At 38.4% G+C, this 20,860-nt stretch overlaps 1 protein-coding gene across 7 annotated transcripts in view; it reads right to left on the reverse strand.

The window, feature by feature from the left end:
• The window catches only part of TPX2 (TPX2 microtubule nucleation factor), a 59,944-nt gene that overhangs the window by 16,604 nt on the left and 22,480 nt on the right, over window positions 1–20,860 (reverse strand). For all 7 annotated transcript variants that reach the window (XM_072736151.1, XM_072736153.1, XM_072736152.1 and 4 more), the window contains 7 exons: window positions 15,364–15,489; window positions 14,319–14,447; window positions 11,781–11,902; window positions 10,376–10,527; window positions 8,685–8,853; window positions 4,476–4,617; window positions 3,586–3,802 (listed from right to left, as the gene is read on the reverse strand). In XM_072736151.1, coding sequence (XP_072592252.1) covers window positions 3,586–3,802; window positions 4,476–4,617; window positions 8,685–8,853; window positions 10,376–10,527; window positions 11,781–11,902; window positions 14,319–14,447; window positions 15,364–15,489 — 1,057 coding nt within the window. The remainder of the gene's footprint in view (window positions 1–3,585; window positions 3,803–4,475; window positions 4,618–8,684; window positions 8,854–10,375; window positions 10,528–11,780; window positions 11,903–14,318; window positions 14,448–15,363; window positions 15,490–20,860) is intronic.

Here is a 20,860-nt window from a genome sequence, read left to right on the forward strand (position 1 = left end):
CCATTGAGCCACCAAGGGATCCCTGCCACCAACTTTTAAAAATGGTTCTATGAGCAAGCCACTCTAAAAGCCTCTCTTTTCTAAAAAATGAAGGGGGTGAGAGAGAAGACACCTAATGTTTCCTATGCTTTGCTTCTCTAGAAACCAATAGTTGAAGTGAAATCACTGGAAATTTTAGAAGGGAGAACTATAAGAAGCCAGTGTCAAACTCAAAAACTAAGTTTGCTAAAATAAATGATGGTAAGTCAGCACTGTGGGGTAGAATAATACAGTGCTCCAGAATATGATGGCTTCAAATCCTGGTTCTGCATACTAGACACCTAAATGTCTCTTCCTCATCTGAAAAATAGGACTAAAGATAAAACCTACCTCTTAAGAATTGTTTCATGAAATAAGTACAATAATCTACACAGAACACTTGGTATGAGGTAAGCATGCGACAAAATGACAGTTATTACTATTAACAACATGACTGCTTACTGTATGTCAGACACCAAGTTCTCATTGGGGCTCTCTCTAACTATCCTGCACATAACAAATCAAAACTCCAGGGGTGGGGCCCAGGAGTCTGTTTATGTAATAAGATCCCCAGAGGATTCTGAGAATCAGCTATTTGGCAAACACTTCCCTGGAGCACATACCACATCAATTCAGTTGCATCTTACTTACCTAGTGCTTTGCTGATCTGTTTATCCAGAATTCTCAACAAGGCAAACCTGGTACAAGGCTACTCTAAGATCTCACTTAGCTCTTACAGAACTCTAGGCACCCTTGCACATGTACCACTTCACCCTAGCACATCCAAAGTAAAAAAACTGCCAGCCAATTTCCTCAATTAGCATTTCTAAAAATAAGATTCAGGTAAGATAATAATATGGAAGAGGATGTTAGCTGGGATGCAGAGTACTTTCTTTAACAGTCACATATTTCTTAAGATCTTTCTATTTAGAAAAGTATCTTCTATTTTAATACAAGAGCACAAACCCTGAAACCGTACCACCTAGTATCTGTCCCAGCTCTGCCACTGGCTAGTTTATGATCTTGGGCAAGTTATTTAACCTCTATATTTCCTAACTTTAAAACACATTGATAATAAGACCCATAGTGTTTATCTCACAGGATTATTATGATAATTAAATAAATTATAGAAACTAAAGAGCTTAGAATAAAACTTGGCACATAATAAGCTTTATGTATTAACTGTTACTATTGTTACTCATGGCAAAAAATACTGGTTTTCCATTTACATAGTTATTTAAATATTCCCTTTAAAATTACTTCAAGGGATCCCTGGGTGGCGCAGTGGTTTGGCGCCTGCCTTTGGCCCAGGGCGCGATCCTGGAGACCCGGGATCGAGTCCCACATCGGGCTCCCGGTGCATGGAGCCTGCTTTTCCCTCTGCCTGTGTCTCTGCCTCTTTCTCTCTCTCTCTCTCTCTCTGTGACTATCAAAAATAAAAAAATAAATAAATAAATAAAATAAAATAAAATAACTTCAAAAATGACTTGATTTTAAGACTATATAAAAAGTCAACATTGGTATATGAGATAGAAGAATAAAAATCAAAAGGGTGGTAGTGAATTAAATAAAAACCAAAAATTTGTAGCAGGGGAAAAAGGAGGTTGGAGAAAAAGATATTACTAAAAGCAAGGTGCCAAATGCATGTTACAGAAGACTTGAAGAAGTCATTTCTCTTCTCTGGGACTTGGTTTTCTAGTAAAACAAAATGTTGAGCCCTTCTGCTAGGCTCTAGGATTCTGAAGTTTGTATACAACCTGTATTTCCCTTATTATATTCAGAACATTTCATCAGTGAGTAATGACAAATGTAGCATAGGATTTGGAGAGTGATCACCTGGGTGGGAAAAGATTTCTTAAAAGTTTGTGTAAACAGGGGCAGCCCCGGTGGCCCAGTGGTTTAGTGCCACCTTCAGCCCAGGGTGTAATCCTGGAATCCTGGGATCAAGTCCCACATCAGGCTCCCTGCATGGAGCCTGCTTCTCCTTCTGCCTGTGTCTCTGCCTCTCTCTCTCTGTCATGAATAAATAAAAATCTTAAAAAAAAAAAAAAAAAGGTTCGTGTAACACTTCTACCTCTGAAACTAATAATACACTTTACATCAATTAATTGGATTTAAATTAAATTTTAAAAAAAGTTTGTGTAACAAAGTTAGGCCTACAGCTTTTGTGCATCAAAGAAAGAAAACAGTACTCCTGGGTGGCTCAGTTGGTTGCGGGTCTGCCGTTGGCTCAGGTCATGGTCCTGGGATTGAGCCCCGCATCAGACTCCCAACTCAGTGGGGAGTCTGCTTCTCCCTCATTCTGTCTCTCCACAACTCACGCGCTCTCTCTAATCAATAAATAAAAATCTTAAAAAAAAAAAGAAAAGAGGTCTCATATGCAAAAAGCTCACAGTTTAAAGAAGAGATGGGAAGAGGGAAGAACTATTTCTATGTGTTATGATGCTTTTGACCTAGTGCTAAGAAAACAGAGTTAACAAAACTAAGTACACAGTCCAAGGTAAAATACTGTGGACTCTCTCCACTTAAAATCATGGTGAATCAAAATGGCAAGCAAAAAGAAAATGGGAGAAGAGAATTCTTAATACCTGGGTATCAGTCCAATGAAGGAAGAGGGTTTTTTCCCGATCTGCACAGAAATTATCTAAAACCTATCTTTGCACTTATGTAGATGAACTCTATTACTTATTCTTTGACTATGGCATCTCTTCCTTATTGTACATTTTCTCTAAAATCCTGACTATAAGCCCACCAGCACACTACAACCCATTTCTCTGACCTGTTTCCACTTGCTCCTCGATATACTTCTTTTCTCTAACTTAACTGACCCCATTCACTTTCCAGTAACCCCTCATCATTATTCCCACCTTCAGACTTTTATGTTACTTCCACTGCCTCAAATGCTCTGCTAGTCCATTTCATTTGCATTTCTACAAGTCCAAATTCACCATATAATGGAGAGGCAATATAATGAAGTGTTAGGATCATGAACTCCAGAGCCAGAGTGCCTGAATTCTTATCCTTGCTCCACCATTCACTAGCTGAGTGCCAGGAGAATGCCACTTAACCTCTCTAAACCTCAACTGCCTCATCTGAAACCAGTGATAATTATAAGTAAATCACTTAAAGGCATTGTGGTCAAAATGAACAGGTTAATACATGGAAGGGGCTTAGAGCAGTGCCTGGCACTTAGTGAAAGTGTTGGCTATTATGACAGTGGCAACATATGATGATCATGTTGTGAAGGCTCAGGCCCAAGCCATATGCTCCCTCCACAAAGCATTCCTTAAACCTTCGGTCTGGAAAAAATCATTGTCTGGTTTGAGTTCCTACAGTACTTTTAACTGCCACCTCTCATGGAACACTTTATCTAATTTTATATTATTTACACATAGTTGTCTCCCTTACTCGCGTTTCTTGAGAGCAAAATCCACTTCTGATATGTCTCTGTATCACCTACAGCTCCTAAATTGATCATAGCTACCTACTCAAACATTTGTGAATGGGTGGATATTTGGTCACGAGCAGGATGTTTCCACCAGCATGCAGAGCCTCAACCATTCTTACCACAACATCCTCCAAGATTTTAGTAGGGCAAGGTCTGGAATGAAATTCAAAGTGTTCGTCTTCTGATTTCTTCTTTGATTCCCGCTCCTGGATTCTCTTTTCAATTTCCAAATCAAAGCCAACAGGCTGAGTGGGTGGCTTCACAGGTGGTTTCTTGGGCAAGATGGGCCCGCCTTCAAGAATTCTGGGATCAAGTTCTCGTGCTTTGAATTTGTATCTGTAAGATAAGAGTTTAAATGACAACCACCAAAAGAAATTTTGTTAACAAAATAAAAGCTACACAAACTACAAAGTAAGCCAGAATAGAAAAATAGTAATTATTACAATGACCCAGGCCCAGCAGAATTTCGACTTTCTCCATAGCCACTATCTCTACCTCCAGAGCAAAGAATAAAGGAGCCAGTCCTAACATTCCCAGCACATTAAAGACTGGTGTTTCTTTTCCCAGAGGAACCTGCTCCTCCTCAAAAGAAGTACAAAAAGTAATGAAAGAAGGATACAGGAGACAAACTCCAGTGCTGACCATATTACGTTCCAGTTTCCTCCACCTATTATTATAGCTGGAATGAGATCTTGAGTAGCCATAAAGGGTGGAATCTACCTAAATGAAGCTCAGAGGACATTCCTTCTGACTGATTCCTTCCTCAGAAGGAATGTCCTCTCCCACCCTAACCTCTGCATTCGTTTTTTAACAGTTTATACTCCAGGATATCTCCATATTCCCACTTCTCATTTTTTAATCATTGAGGCAGGGGCACAGACTATAGAGAGCCTAGAACTTAAATGCCATAAATTCCCATGGCAAGAAAAGCAGCAACTGTCCCCATTATAGAACTGAAAAGAAAGCAGATTCTTAGAACTCTTCCTCAAATATTGCTGATGAAACTTACTGTTGCAGTTTCTCAAGCTCCTCAGCCTCCTGATCTGCTGCACTTTTGTAGGTCACAGCCCTTGTGCGCTGTTTAGTTTGCAGCACAGGAGTCTGTGGGTCTCTGGATATCTTGAGCCCAGCAGATTTGGAGGGTAACAGAGCTGTAAAGCAAGATAACAGATATTCACCTAGCTCCCCAAGACTCTGTTTGCTGTACGTGCTGATTCAGCTTAGCAGCCTGTGATGCCAAATCAGAGTGGCTGCCCTCCACTTTCAGCTCAGCTCATGTCAGCCAACCTACAAACATGCAGCCCCTTCTTGCCTGTGACTCTTTATTCAGGGGTATGATGAAGGTAGTCTTTGGGAACTATCATCTTCTGAACTTAAAATCCATTTGTGTCTGATGGACTACTAGAAAGGCATGTACTACTGCCTTTCTATTGACAATGCCAACTACTTTGCCTTTACTGACACATGAGATTTTTGCTTATTCCAGCTTTAAAAAATAAGGCATTTCTAGTGCATCTGGGTGGCTCAGTCAGTTGAGTGTCTGCCTTCAGCTTGGGTTGTGATCCCAGGATCCTGGGATTGAGCCCCACATTGGGCTCCCTGCTCATGGGAAGCCTGCTTCTCCCTCTCCTCCCTGCTTGTTTTCTCTCTCTCTCTCTCTCTCTCTCCCTCCCTCCCTAATAAATAAAATCTTAAGAAAAAAAAAAGGCCTTTCTAAAGATCAAGTAATAACTCCCAATTTTGTGAATTCCCTAAAAGCATCTACATCAAAACATCAAGATCACCTCTCACAGAAAGTCAAAGAGAGAAAGCAAAAAAACTATGTCAAAGCACCACCACTACCATTCACAGAAAACGTTAATTCACTTGTCAGGGCAACCTTGTTAATTTTCATAATTATGTAGACTGAATCCTCTAATTTAGATCTGATCACATAACAGCAGAAGATAGAAACCAAATCTATTTATTTTAGAAATAAGCCAGCCTTCAAGTATACATATAACCATTATTTATAACTATATAAAGTTTTAAATAAAAAATGGAGAAAATACACCATACACAAAAATAAACTCAAACTGGATTAAGGACCTAACTGTGAGATCCAAAATCATAAAAATCCTAGAAGAGAGTACAGGCAATAATTTCTCTGACATCAGCCGTAGCAACATTTTTCTAGATATATCTCGTGAGGCAAGGGAAATAAAAGCAAAAATAAACTATTGGGACTCTATCAAAATAAAAAGCTTCTGCACAGCAAAGGAAACAACAAAACTAAAAAACAACCTATGAAAGTGAGAAGATATTTGCAAACAACATATCCAAAAAACGGTTAGTGTCTAAAACATATAAGTACTTCTATAACCCCAAAACCCCCAATAATCTAATTTTAAAATGGGCTGATTGGGATGTCTGGGTGGCTAAGTGGTTGAGTGTCTGCCTTTGGCTCAGGTCGTGATCCCGGGGTCTGGGATCTAGTCCCCCATCGGGTTCTCCACAAGGAGCCTGCTTCTTCTTCTGCCTATGTTTCTGGGTCTCTCTGTATCTCTCATGAATAAATAAATTAAATCGTTAAAAAAATAAATAAAAATAAAAAATAAAAATGGGCAGAAAACATGAACAATTATTTCTCCAAAGAATACATACAGATAGCCAACAGACACATGAAAAGATGTTCAACGTCACTCCTCATCAGGGAAATGTAAATCAAAACCACAATGAGAGATCAACTCACATGTGTCAGAATTGCTAGAATCAAAAACACAGCAAGGAGGAGGCACCTGGGTGGCGCAGTTGGTTAAGCATCTGCCTTCGGCTCAGGTCATGATCCCAGGGTCCTGGGATGGAGTCCTGAGTCAGGCTCCCTGCTCAGTGGGGAGCCTGATTCTCCCTCTCCCTCTGCCCATCCCCCTGCTTGTGTGCACTCTCGCTTTCTGTCAGATAAATAAATAAAATCTTAAAAACAAAACAAAACACAAGAGGGGGCTCCTGGGTGGCTCAGTCAGTTAAATGTTGGACTCTTGGTTTCGGTTTCAGATCAGGTTATGATCCTGGGGTACTGGGATCAAGCCCCATGTCGGACTCCCTGCTCATCAGGGAGTTTGCCTGTTTCCTTCTACCTCCACCCCTACTCCAGCTTACATTCTCTCTCCCTCTCAGATAAATAAATAAATCTTAAACAAAAATAAGAAACAAGTACTGGCAAGGATGTGGAGAAAAAGGAACCCTCATACACGGTTGGTAGGAGTGCAAACTAGTGCAGCAACTGTGGAAAACAGTGTGGAAGTTCCTCAAAATATTAAAAATAAAATTACCACATGATCCAGTAATTCCACTACTGGGTATTTACCCAAAGAATATAAAAACACTAATTCAAAAAGATATGCATACCCTTATGTTTATTGTAGCATTATTTACAATGCCAAATTATGGAAGCAGCCCAAGTGTCCATGAATAGATGAATGGATAAAGACATAATATACACGTATACACACAGAGACACACACTTATACACACAACGGAATGTTACTCAGCCATAAAAAGGAAATCTTGCCATTTGCAACAACATAGATCTCAAGTATAATGCTAAGTGAAATAAATCAGTCAGAAAAAGACAAATACCATAAGATTTCACTTGTATGTTGAATTTAAAAAACAAAACAAAGGAAAAAAGAAACAAACCAAGAAATAGATGCTTAACTACAGAGAACAAACATGGTTACCAGAGGGGAGGTGGGGGGGGGATAAGTGAAACAGGTGAAGGAGATTAAGAGTACACTTATCTTGATAAGCACCAGGTAATGCATAGAATTGTTGAATCACTATATTGAACCCATGAAATTAATAAAACACTATATGTTAACTACACTGGAATTTAAATTTCTTTTAAAAATTGCAAAAAATTTTCCTATTTGCCAGGACCAAGATTCTTTAAAAGCAGGGTATATCAGACTCTAAAAGTTATATATTATTTAGAAAGTCATATTTAACATTTAAATTTTTATTAGAAAAAATTTTTTTCATTATTTTTCTAATCTAAAATTTGATGAATGACTACTGGAACATAATAACAATATTAAGGAATGCTATACTTAGGGGGCTCCTGGGTGGCTCAGTGGTTAAGTGTCTGCCTTCGCCTCAGGTTGTGATCCTGGGGTCCTGAGATCGAGTTCTGCATCAGGCTCCCCTCTCTGCGGGGAGCCTGCTTCTCCCTCTGCCTGTGTTCTCTGCCTCTCTCTCTTTCTCTCTCTGTGTCTATCATGAATTAAAAAAAAAAAATCTCATTAACGGATAAATAAAATCTTTAAAACGAAAACAAAACAATATGTAAGTGCTATGAATGTAGAGGGAGACGCAAGAGTCAAGAGAGGTGGGAGATAGGTAGGGCATGTCTTTGTGCTGTGTCCCTGGCAGTGAAAGAAGTTGAAGATCCAGGGCAGAAAGGAGATAAGCAGTGATTAATACCTGCGTGGGCAGGTAGGGAAAAGATACTTAAGCTCAGGTGGAGTGTTTGTTCTTTGAAGGGAGGGTGGAAGAGAGAGGAGTGGGTGTAAATGCTGGCAGGTTTGTAGGTTTGGGATGAACATATGAGAGAGTTCTAATCTCCTAGCTTCTGTCTTTATGAAAATAATTACTGCAAGAAGGAAGGTAAAGAAGTTTGAGAAATAGAAGTGGTATAAAATAGTTGTCCTGAGCCGAAGGCAGATGCTCAACTGGTGAGCCACCCAGGTGTCCCTAGTACTTACCATATTGTAATGATCTATTTGATTCTCTCTCTCACTAAGTTAGAAACTTGATATTGAGCAGCACCAATTCCATTTTTTTCACTGCTTATCATCCCCTACTCCCAACAGTGCCTAGTTTCTAGTGGTAAAGCCTGTTAAATGGCTAAACAGAAGCACACAACCCTGAAAAACTGGAATGCTTTCATTGTCTATAGGTTAAGTAACTATACTATAACACTTTGACACATGGCAAAGGTGTAATTCCCGGCCAATTACTAATCAAGAGGCTCAAGGTGGTTAATGGGTAGAAGTACACTGATAACCAGGGGTAGGGTGGAGGAGTTCAAAGATGCTCAATGGTACATTTGCTATCTGCATATAGGCACATACCATACTTTAGTTTAAAATCTTAGGATTTCAACTAAAGGCAAATTTGTGTAAGCAAAAGGAATTCTAGGGGAGGCTCCAGCCAGCTATAATATTGGTATGAAACTTACTATCATCCTTCTTGCTCCTTAAGTGATATCTGTTAGGGGTTCGTTTGTGAAAGGCTTCAACCTGCTGTGCAAGGGGCACATATGTAGAAGCTGTTTCATCAAATGTTCTTTTCTTTCCTTGGGACAGGTTGAAAGGCTTAATAATGGTGCATCCCTTAGTCACACGGGCCTGTAAAGAAAGAAATTGTTCTCCAAATGAAGTGTTATGGAAGAGCTCAGATCTACCATAAGCCACACATTCAGCACAGAGGATCAAAAGAAAAAAGCCCTGTGGTGAAGCAAAGGTTATTATTCTTAAATTTGTCAGTCCTTGAGCAAAGGTTAAAACTAGTCTATTCCCATCTTTTAAAAAAGGGAGAAAGGATCTAGCACTTAACAAATCGTCTGTTCTGGGCAGCCCCGGTGCCTCAGCAGTTTAGCGCCGCTTTCAGCCCAGGTTATGATCCTGGAGACCCAGGATCAAGTCCCACATTGGGCTCCCTGAATGGAGCCTGCTTCTCCCTCTGCCTGTGTCTCTGCCTCTCTCTCTCTCTCTCTCTGTGTCTCTCATGGATAAATAAATAAATAAAATCTTTAAAAAAAAAAAAAAGTGTCTGTTCTGCAATAGTAAAAGTAAATAGTTAAAAAAAAAAAAAAAAAAAAAAAAAAAGGTGACTTTTCCCAAGCACGTCAATGTTTTAAAGCCAGCAAGAACAAGTTTTCTGAGAATTAGAAGGAAAACAAAAAGCTGCAAAGGTATTATTGCCCTCACACTCAATCCCATTAAGAAAAAGCTGATTTGGGTTCTAGTCTAGATTAGGCCAGGTAGCTACCTGAATCAAAATCTCGCAGACATCCTCCCCAAAACTAAGAGATGAAGAAGCCTAGTCCTTGGATGATTAATTTTCATAAAATTAATCTCTGACTGGAAACAAAACTCTTTAAGGGTCTACATCTCAACAGAAGAAGCACAACGCCAGGGTTTCAGACTGCAAAGGGCTGACTTCAAAAAGTGATGACGCCCACTGCAAATGCAAGTAGAAATTCTTAGTACTATAATTTTCAGTTAGGATTCTTACAGTTTCTGTTAGACTTGAGTGGTCTGCCCCAACATCATTTTTCCCATAAGCCCTATCATATATTGTACACCAACTCTGCAGACACAAATTTTTTTCAAGAATTTTCCAACAGCACAAGCTGCAACAAGCTGATACCTACAGTTTGTCACACAAAATTCTGTGCTTTATGTACATTCTTAATTCACTTTTCACAGAAACTTCATAAGATGCTTCCCAGAAAAACAGAGCGGTTTCTCCAAGATCACATAACTAACAGGATAAAGTGAGGGGTTAGATCTATCTTCACTAAAAAACATGCTTCTCAGACGGGCAGCCTGGGTGGCTCAGCAGTTTAGCACTGCCTTCAGCCCAGGGCCTGATCCTAGAGACCCAGCATGGAGTCCTATGTCAGGCTCCCTGCATGGAGCCTGCTTCTCCCTCTGCCTGCGTTTCTGCCTTTCTGCCTCTCTCTCTCTCTCTCTCTCTCACTCTCTGTGTCTCTCATGAATAAATAAATAAATAAAAATCTTTTAAAAATAATAATTTTTTAAATGCTTCTTTCAATTATATTATTAGAAGTAGTGACCACAACTACTACACCTGAAATCCTTGATGAACTAGTAACAAGAACATCCATCGAACCCATCAACTTACAGGAGATGCAGGATGCTTTCGCAGTTCAGATGTAAAGTTCACTTCTTTATATTCCTCCTGGTTCTTAGGATGTTGTTTGATTCGCTCATCTGTGCGGAAGTGGAAGTCAACTGATTTGGTTACCTGGATCACTGATTTCTTCACAGGTTGCCCTGAGTGAGAAGCAGAGTAAAACATACAGGTAACACTAAGAATAGAGAATACTGGTAAATCCCCTTTAACCAGTCCTTTCAGTATTTCTATCACCCTGGATCTAACTTTGTTCAACTCTACACATCATCCAAAACAGTCATCAGGGACACTACTATGTGGGCCTTACTGAGTAATATTGGTTTGAGGACCTTTGGTCAGATGCATATTGTAAGGAGGTAGCGCAAGGGGAGAAGAACCCCAACTCCCAGGTGTGGTCATAGCTCTGGAGACACAGTAACTGGAGTTCTTTTGACAGGAAAAGCTATGAATTGACTTGAAAAGCACATTTAACTAAACATGTCTTAAGAAGGAAATTTTATAAACTACAGGGGTGATTTATAAAGCAGGGCTTTATAGCTTTGATGCCACCAATAATAACTCTATTCCAGACAGGGCAAAGCAAAAAAACTCTGACACCTCCCCCTCTGGCTCCCTCAGTCCTACTTTTCCTCTGTAGCTACAACTGGACTCACTCAGCTTTCTTTTGAAAGCTTTCCCAATGGCTTTATCTTCTGTCTTAATCCTAATCCCTTCTTTTCCTAATACAAAGAAAATGAATTAGGAAGAAAAGGAGGAATTCATTTTACTTGAAGAAATGAGAGAAGGTCTCATGGAAAAGGCCTCAAAAGAAGGGTGTGAGTTCTCCAGAATTTTCACTTAGGATTCTTAGAGGCACTCACTTAGAGACAGAGAGCAACAGTGCACTTTAGGAAAGGCCTGGTAGGGCAGCCCGGGGGGCTCAGCGGTTTAGTGCTGCCTTTGGCCGGGGGTGTGATCCTGGAGACCTGGGATCGAGTCCCATGTCAGGCTCCCTGCATGGAGCCTGCCTCTCCCTCTCTCTGTGTCTCTCATGAATAAATAAATAAAATCTTAAAAAAAAAAAAAAAAAAAGGAAAGGCCTGGTGAATGTGATAGTTTTTTTTGTTTCCTTTTTTTTCAAAGTAATCTCTACACCCAACTTGGGGCTTGATCTCATGACCCTCAGACCAAGACTTACATGCTCTATTGACTGACCAGCCAGGGACCCTGGTCCAATGTATATAAAACATTCTAGGGAATGGTCATTGAGATATATTGGTCATTTCTAATAAACACAGATTTTTCTACTGAGAACTAACCAAGAAAGCCTTCTGCCCTTTAGAGACTTCAAAAACCCTACCAAGGTTATGAGAAGCACCCCTCATAAATCAGATTCAACAAAAGCCAAGCTGACCTATTCCTGCAAGAGCAAGTTTCTTGAATTCTTCATTCTTTTTCCGCATCTCCACCACCTCCTGTTGCATTTTCATTCTCTTCTCCAACTCTTGCTCCTCAGTACTTTTTAGAGTCTTCTGCCTAAGGGACAAACCAGTAAAGGAAATAAGAAAGGAGAGAAGAAAGAGACTCATGATTCAAAACAGTTTAAAGGTATTATATAGATTAGATTTTTTAATAAAGATTTTATTTATTTATTCATGAGAGACACAGATAGAGAGAGAAGCAGGCTCCCTGTAGGGAGCCCAATGTAGGACTCGATCCCAGGACTCCAGGATCATGCCCTGACAGACGCTCAACCACTGAACCACCCAGGCATCCCACATAGGTTAGATTTTTAACCTGTGATAAAATAACTATTAAAACAAAAAACTATTATCTGGTAAATTGATATTGACTTAATTAGGTAACACTATGAAAGAAAAAAAAACAAGATCACAATTTATACCAAAATATTGAAAATTTTTCAAAAGGACAGCTAAAATAGGCTATAAAGGGCAGCCCAGGTGGCTCAGCGGTTTAGCGCCGCCTTCAGCCCAGGGCCTGATCCTGGAGACCCAGGATCGAGTCCCATGTCGGGCTCCCTGCATGGAGCCTGCTTCTCCCTCTGCCTGTGTTTCTGCCTCTCTCTCTCTCGCTGTGTCTCTCATGAACAAATAAATAAAATCTTTAAAAAAATAAAAATAAAAATAATAAAATAGGCTACAAAAGGTACTATAAAAGACTTATAAATTTGATTATACAGTGATTAGCTTTTAGGCCACAAGAAAAAGTAAGATACCAGTAGAATGGGGAAAATATTTGCAAGAAATATGACACAAGTCTATAATAGATAAAATATACAGTGATTAGAAGACAGGCTTAAGAGTGAAACCAACCAGAGTTCAAATCCCAACCCTGTCATTTCATTTTCTGCCTATGTGATCTTAAGAAAACTAATCTCTCTGAGCCTCAATAAACTCCACTGTAAGATGAAGAATATAAATATTTATCCTCATAGAATATATGTGACTATTAAATCAGATATTTCCAAAGTACCTGACACATAGTAAAAGTTCAATTTAGAGTAGCCATTCTTAGCAATGAGATTATCACTAAGACTACTTACAGGTAAATAGAAAAGAAAACAGACAATTCACCCAAGAGGGTTTATGGAAAAGATATTTACAATAACTAATATAATCCTGTCAGCAATCAAATAAAAATTAAAATAAGTTGATGCCGTCAACATTATATCACAATTAAATTTGAAACAATTTTATTATTTATTTTTAAAGACTTTATTTATCTGAGTTAAAAAAGAGCATGATCAGAGGGAGGGGTAGAGGAAGAGGGAGAAGCAGACTTCTCGCTGAGTAGGGAGCCCAATGCAGGGCTCAATCCCAGGACTCTGGGCTTATGACCTAGCTAAAGGCAAATGCTTAACTGACTGAGCCACCAGGTGCCCCAAATTTGAAACAATTTTAAATGTTAAAAAAAATAAAAATAAAAATTCAGTGTGGATGAGAGTACAAGGAAATAAAAATATCCATCCAAAGCTAATGGCACTGTAAATATATACATTCATTTCAGAAATAAAATTGGTGGAGCACCTGGGTGGCTCAGGTTGTTGGATTATCTGATTCTTGATTTTGGCTCAGCTTATGATATCAAGGTTGTGCGATGGAGCCCTGCCTCAGGCTCTGAGCTTGGTGTGGAGTCTACTTAAGAGCCTGTTTCTCTCTTTAAATACAATCTTAAAAAAAAAAAAAAAAAAAAAAAAAAAAAAGTCTGTTTCTCTCCCCTCCTTCTTTCCCAGCCCCTCCCCACTCTAAAAATAAATATATGTATTAAAAAATTAAAATTACAAAAAGAAGTAAAATTGGCAATTAATATCAATAGCCATAATACTAGTCATACTCTTTAATTAAGGAATTTCTCTTTCTTAGCCTGAAGAGAGTACTCAAAGAAAAGTCCCTGCCAATAAAGATATTCGCTGATTATTTATAATAGTGAAAAACTGGTAACTGCATTTTCAACAGGAAATGGTTAAATTTGATAGACTACTAACTATTTAAAAAGGATAAATGTGAAGATTTTATAGTAGTACAGGGAAAAAAACAAAAACAAAAAAACTCTGTGGCAATCAACAGAAACAGATTCCAAAGGTTGGATCTGGAAAACAAAATCCAAAGGTTGCTCATACAATGATTGTGAAAATATATTTTTTGCTTGAATAAAGACCAGAAGGGAGCTTGGCAAAATAAAAACTGTTCCATTCAGGTGTAAAGGTAGTAACCTTTACTAACTTTCTCCTTTTATATTTCTCTTAATTTGCTTTAATAGTATATTTTTCTCAACATGTAAAACAATCATTTCCCAAGGTATACAATTCATCTTACCATGTTTTAGCTTTATGAGTTTCCCAAGCTCCTTGTGCTCCAGATTGTAGACACACTCACTTATAATTTTACTCTATTGACTCTAAAGTTTAAATTCAGGAAAGAAGCACACATACCTCACAGGCTGTATACAAGACACAGTTCGTCTGCCCTTGGCTTTCTCTGGGGAAGACTCATGTTTTTTAGAAGTATCTTGATGAGTGCTGCCTTCTTCCTCTTCCTCTGGCTTCTTTTTATTGTTAGAACTTGAGTTCAAAAGGACAAAAATAAAATACTCTCAATTCCCTAAAGCACACCCTGCTGTACTCTCCTCCCCAAATCTACCACATATGGCTTAAATTTTCTCATTCTTTAGGACAATAAGCATATCTTAACCGTAAGATTCCTCCAATAGAACCATTAGATCATATGTACCAATGGCTATAATGGGTAAATTTTGAGAACACTGATATAAGTCAAGGTGTGAATTGTCTGATGATAGTTCAGGAGGATGAGGAGGGATTCCAACTGCTCATCATCAAATGCACAAATGGCAGATAGTTTACCACTTTCCCAATATCTATTCTACTTTATTTCCTATTAATAAACTCAAATTTTGTTTGGGACAGCAGGTACAGCAAGCAAAAGCACTGTACTTGTTTCAACAGCTTCTCTTCCAACTAGGGAAAATCTAAGTGACACAGTAGGGCAATTGAAGTATAAGCAGAGTTTTTGGAAAATTTTCACTTTTGTGATATGAGTGCTGCCCCTCTTCCTTTACCATACCCTCCTTTTACTCCTGGAACATGGATATAATACCAGAAATATAGCAGTTATCTTCTGACAATGAGGCAACAGGCACAAAGAAGAAGGTGAGAAACACAGAGCTGCCACTTGAGTAACAAGTATGAAAAAAAACTAACACAGATGCTGCCCTAGCATTGTTCAGTCACTGAACCAGAGCCAACACAAACTTCTGTGAAGCAAATAAATCACTATTCTTTAAACCACTCTACCTGAATAGGCTATTATTCATATAAATATCTGAATTCATATAGTATCCATATAGCAAAATACATTCCTAAATAATAAGAACAAGCACAACATATTCTGCTTGCTATTAACCATAGGAGCAAACAGGACTAAAACCTATGCCAACTGAGAGAAGCTGTGGCTACTTACACTTTCATTTTTTTGGAGGGTGGAATTTCATGGATGATTGCAGGAGTAGCACATCTCTTGGCTTTCATTTTCCCATGTTTTTCTTTCTGTTCCAAATCTTTCTGAGCAGAGAGTCTAGTAGATCTTCTATGATATAGGAATTGACAAAATTTATCTGAAATGAATATATCTACTACAGATAGGCAATTGTGCCCCACAAATGTGAAAGTATGTCAAGCTGCCCAGGGCTACAAAGGGTTTAATGGTATTATTTCCACTCTAAAAACCTAATCTCTTATCTTACTGTTGCTTTAGAAATTTCATCATAAAATGCTGGTGTTTAAATGAAGCAGATTTTAAGGTATTGACAATCACCTAGTATAGTTCCCTCCTTTTATAGGTAAAAGTCAAAAAAGATGAAGTGACTTGACCCTATTAATTACACAGCTAATTGCTGTCAGACTTGAAATTTGAGAGCAGGTCTGATAATTGACAAAGGTGTTTATTCTCTCCTTTTTTTAAGCCATACTCCCCCTTTTTTGGTAAAATATAACATATACCAAAAAGAGCACAAAATAAAAATCAAGCTAAATGATTACAAAGTAAAAACTCATGAAATCACCACCCAGGCTAAGAAACAGAATGCTGGCAGCAGCTACTATCTTGACTTGTTTAATAGTAATCAATACTTTTTTAAAAACTGTTTTGCTATTTAGCATGCATTCCATAAACATGGTACATTAGTTTGGAAAGAAAACAAAGAATAACAACAACCAAAAAAAAAAAAATCCCTTTAGATAATATAATCAGACTACTACAGATATTTTTTTCTATCTGGTTTATTTTACTCAACATTATGTTTGTGAGATTTAACTACATTGATTCACGTAACTTTAATTCACCGATTTTCAATGCTGTATAACAGTCACTGCAGGAATGTACCACTATTTATCAGTTTTCATGTATGTCTCTTGGTGCACACCCTGCTGTACTCTCCTCCCCAAATCTACCACCTGTTGGGTGTAAGTTGTAACACTGTTAGGTCATAAGGACATTGGTTTTATCAACTAAAGCTGTTTTCCAAAGTGCTTATACCAATCTATGTTTACCCTGGCAAGTTTATATTATAGAGTCTGCATTGCTCTACATCCTCCTGAACACTTGATATTGTCAATGACTTAATTTAGCTGGTATGCAGTAAAATCTCATTGTGGTTTCAATTTGCTTTTTCCTGATTACCAATGAGACAGAGCAACTTTTCACATGTTTATCGACCATTTGGATATCCTCTTTGGCAGAGTGCTATAGCTCAAGTCTTTTTTTCCACTGGGTTGTCAATCCTTTCCTGAATGATTATTAGGAATACTAAGAATATAAGCCCTTTGTAGGTTTGTGTCACAAGTATCTTCTCCCACTTGGGGGTTGGCTTTTTACTCTTTATGGTATCATTTGATTAGATAAATGTCTCAAATATATCAATAACCCCTCTCCATTATGCTCAGTGCTTTTCTGTATTCTATTTAAAAAAAAAAAAAAAAAAAAAAAAATCAGGCAGCCGGGATGGCTCAGCGGCTTAGCGCCACCTTTAGCCCAGGGCGTGGCCCTGAGAGCCTGGGATCAGTCCCTCGTAGGGCTGCCTGCATGGAGCCTGCTTCTCCCTCTCCCTGTGTCTCTGCCTCCGTGTGTCTCTCATTAATAAATAAATAAAATATTTAAAAATAAATAAATAATCTTCCCCTATTCCAAGGTCGTAAAGATATTCTCCTATATTTCCTTATATGAGCTCTAGCTCTCATATGTAGATCTACAATTCCACCTAGAATTGACTGTTTTAAGGGTGCCTGGCTGGCTCAGTCAGGAACATGAAGCTCTTGATCTTCGGGTTGTGGGTTTGGGCCCCATGTTGGGTATAGAGATTACCATAAATAAACAAACTTGAAAAAAAAAATGACTGTTTTATATGGAGTGAGACAGGGACCAACTTTCATTCTGTTCTGTCTGGAGATCCACTGGCCAAGCATTGTTTACTATAGCGGGAGAGGGAGCACTGTTTCCCAAACAGATCTGCACCTTTGTCATATACCACGTCCATATATGGGAGCGTGAATTTCTATTTGATTCCACTGGTCTCATTAATCCTTGAATAACATCATAAAGCTTTAATTACTGCAGCTTCATAATAATATGCCTTTCCATGTAATAGACACTTCAAAAGTATCTGGCTATTCTTAGACCTTTGCATTTCTCAATAAATTTTAGCAACAACTTATCAATGTCCAAAGTGAAAACCATTGGGGTTTTTATGGATATTGCACTGAATCTACAGATTAGTTAGGGAGAATCAACATCTTTATAATACTGAGTTTCCTAATCCATAAATATGGTATGCCCTGCCATTTATTTAGATCTTGTTTAATTTCTCTGAACATTTTCTTTATAAAAGTCTTAAACACTGTAAGGACTTATTATTATTCAGGCTTTTATGCTATTGTATAGAGTATCAATTTTTAAATCTTTATTACAAAGAATATCAAGCATATTTTTAAAATTAAGAGAATTACATAACGAACTCTAAATACTCATCAATTAGTTTCAGAAATTATCAACTCATAGCCAATCATGTATCAGTCTTCTCTCCATCCACTCCCTAGATTTTGAAGCAAATCCTAACTAAATGTCTATCTTTCATCTGATATATTTCATATTAATCTCTAAAAGAAAGTACTCATAAAAAAATACATGGAGGGGAGGTGGGAGGGGGATGGGGGTGACTGGGTGATGGGCACTGAGGTGGGCACTTGACGGGATGAGCACTGGGTGTTATTCCATATGTTGGCAAATTGAACACCAATAAAAAATAAATTTATAAAAAAATACATGGAGTAATGAAAAGCAAATTTATTGAATTAATGAAGTAATGGATGTATTAAATGAGTAATGAAGAGTGCATATTATAAAACATAGACAAAATACAAAAATACACCTATTTGAAGGCACTGGAAAGTGACCAAAAGCAGGCAGAAAACAGAGGAACATTTATCCATGAAAAACAGCCACTGCAAAAGGTAAGAATTATGAGTTAGCAGCTTTTTTGCCTGAGGTACTCCCCAAACGTAGCAGCTCCAATAGCAGAAAATTTCAGTCTCACTGGCTAGAGATAACAGAAGATAGAATTCAAGGCCAGTACAACTGGAAATTTAAAGGAAAATCCCAGAAGTGAAACAGCTACAGAAAAGATGTCACTCAAAATCTGAGCAAAAACTCTGTACAAATTCCTGCCTGACTGTTAAACCATGTGTCTTTGAGGGAGACTTAGGGGGCCTGGCAAAAAGACAAGCAGAAACTGGTGAGCTGCCCATCCTTCAAAGACATAACTGCACTAGTTAAAACTGATGAGTTTGTGTTTTATTAAGTGTATTCCCCACTGTGTGTGTATGTATGTATGTATGTATTTATTTATTCATTCATTCATTCATTTATTTTTAATTTATGATAGTCACACAGAGAGAGAGAGAGAGAGAGAGAGGCAGAGACACAGGCAGAGGGAGAAGCAGGCTCCATGCACCAGGAGCCTGACGTGGGATTCGATCCCGGGTCTCCAGGATCGCGCCCTGGGCCAAAGGCAGGCACTAAACCGCTGAGCCACCCAGGGATCCCCCCACTGTGTATTTAGTAGGATGGCACAAAGTTAACATCTTACTAACTTGAGGTGTCAGTAGACAAACGTTGGAGCTGGCAGAGGGCTGAAAATTTAGAGACAGACTCCAGAAGTAAGAGAACTACAGAGAGGATGAACACTTAGCTGAGTATAAACTCTCCCCTAAGTCTTGGCTGACCTCTAACCTTTACAGGCCCAGGGGAAACTGCAAGGAGCCAGACTAAAAAAGCATCAGCTATGTATGCAAATATATGAATAGCCAATAATCACATGAAAATGTGGATCAACATCATTAGGCCTCAGAAAAATGAAAATTAAAAACAATGAAGTATTGAAAAAACTGACAATACCAAAGAGTTAGCTAGGATACAGAACAACTGAAACTCTCTTATAATGCTAGAGCAGCCCGGGTGGCTCAGTGGCTTAGCGCCTGCCTTCAGCCCGGGCATGATCTTGGAGACCCAGGACTGAGTCCCAAGTCGGGCTGCCTGCATAGAGCCTGCTTCTCTCTCTGCCTGTCTCTCTCTCTCTCTCTCTCTCTACTCTGTGTCTCTCATGAATAAATAAAATCTTTAAAAAAAAAAAAAACTCTCCTATACTGCTAGTGGGAAGATAAATCACCTTGGAAAACATTCTGGCAATTTCTTATAATATACATTTTACATTATGGCCCAGCAGTTGTACTCCAAAGTATTTACCCAAAAGAAATACATGTCCTCACAACTATTCATAGCAGCTTTATACAGTCCCAAACTGGAAACAACCCAAATGCCCATCATCTGGTGAATGGATAAATAAATCGTGGCATACCGACTCAGTAGAACTTACTATCAGCTATAAAAAGGAACAAACTACTAATAAACACAATGACAAGTATGAATCTCAAAAACACATGCTAAGTTAGATGTCAGATATAAAAGAGTACTGTATAATTCCATTTATAAAAATATCTAGAACAGGACAAATTAATTGATGGTGACAGGAATTGGAACAGTGGTTGCCTGTGGGTGGGAGATGAGAGAGTGAGAAGGTAGAAGAACCAAAAAAAAAGGGGGGGGGGGGTGGTAGAAGAGGCAATACAGATTGATTATAAAGGGGTAAGAATGAGAGAACTTTCTGAAGTGATGGAAATGTTCTATATATTTTGATTGTAAGATTTATGGTTGCATGGTGATATGTATTGTCAAAACTGATCAGACTTTATATTTACAATATGCAAATTATTATCCAGCAAAATTAGTTAACTTTTAAAAATGAACTGGGAATCATAAAAATTAGAAAGAAAGAAGACAAAGCATATGAATACAGGACTATTTTGGGCCATTACTTAAATTCAACATACAGTGATGTTATAAAGTCAAGAGAAGAATAGCTGGGTGTCTTTAGGGAAAAATGGCTAAGGAATAAGATATCAAAAATTAAAACATATGTTTGTGATAAAGCAATACCTCCATGGAAAAATTATTATTACAAACTAAGGCCTTACTGACTCTTAACTATTTTGTGTCAAAGAAGTTTTGGCCGGGATCCCTGGGTGGCGCAGCGGTTTGGCGCCTGCCTTTGGCCCAGGGCGCGATCCTGGAGACCCGGGATCGAGTCCCACCGTCGGGCTCCCAGTGCATGGAGCCTGCTTCTCCCTCTGCCTATGTCTCTGCCTCTCTCTCTCTCTCTCTCTCTCTCTCTCTCTCTGTGACTATCATAAGTAAATAAAAATTATTTAAAAAAAAAAAAAGAAGTTTTGGCCATCTTTCAGCCTACCCAGTGAAACCATGTGACAATAAAATAGTAGGAAGGAATTTGTATGACTATCTACACCTTCCTAACCCATCTGCCATCTTTTTTTTTTTTAAGATTTTATTT

Source organism: Vulpes vulpes, chromosome 14 (genome assembly GCF_048418805.1).
Source record: "Vulpes vulpes isolate BD-2025 chromosome 14, VulVul3, whole genome shotgun sequence".
NCBI classification, from domain to species: Eukaryota; Metazoa; Chordata; class Mammalia; order Carnivora; family Canidae; genus Vulpes; species Vulpes vulpes.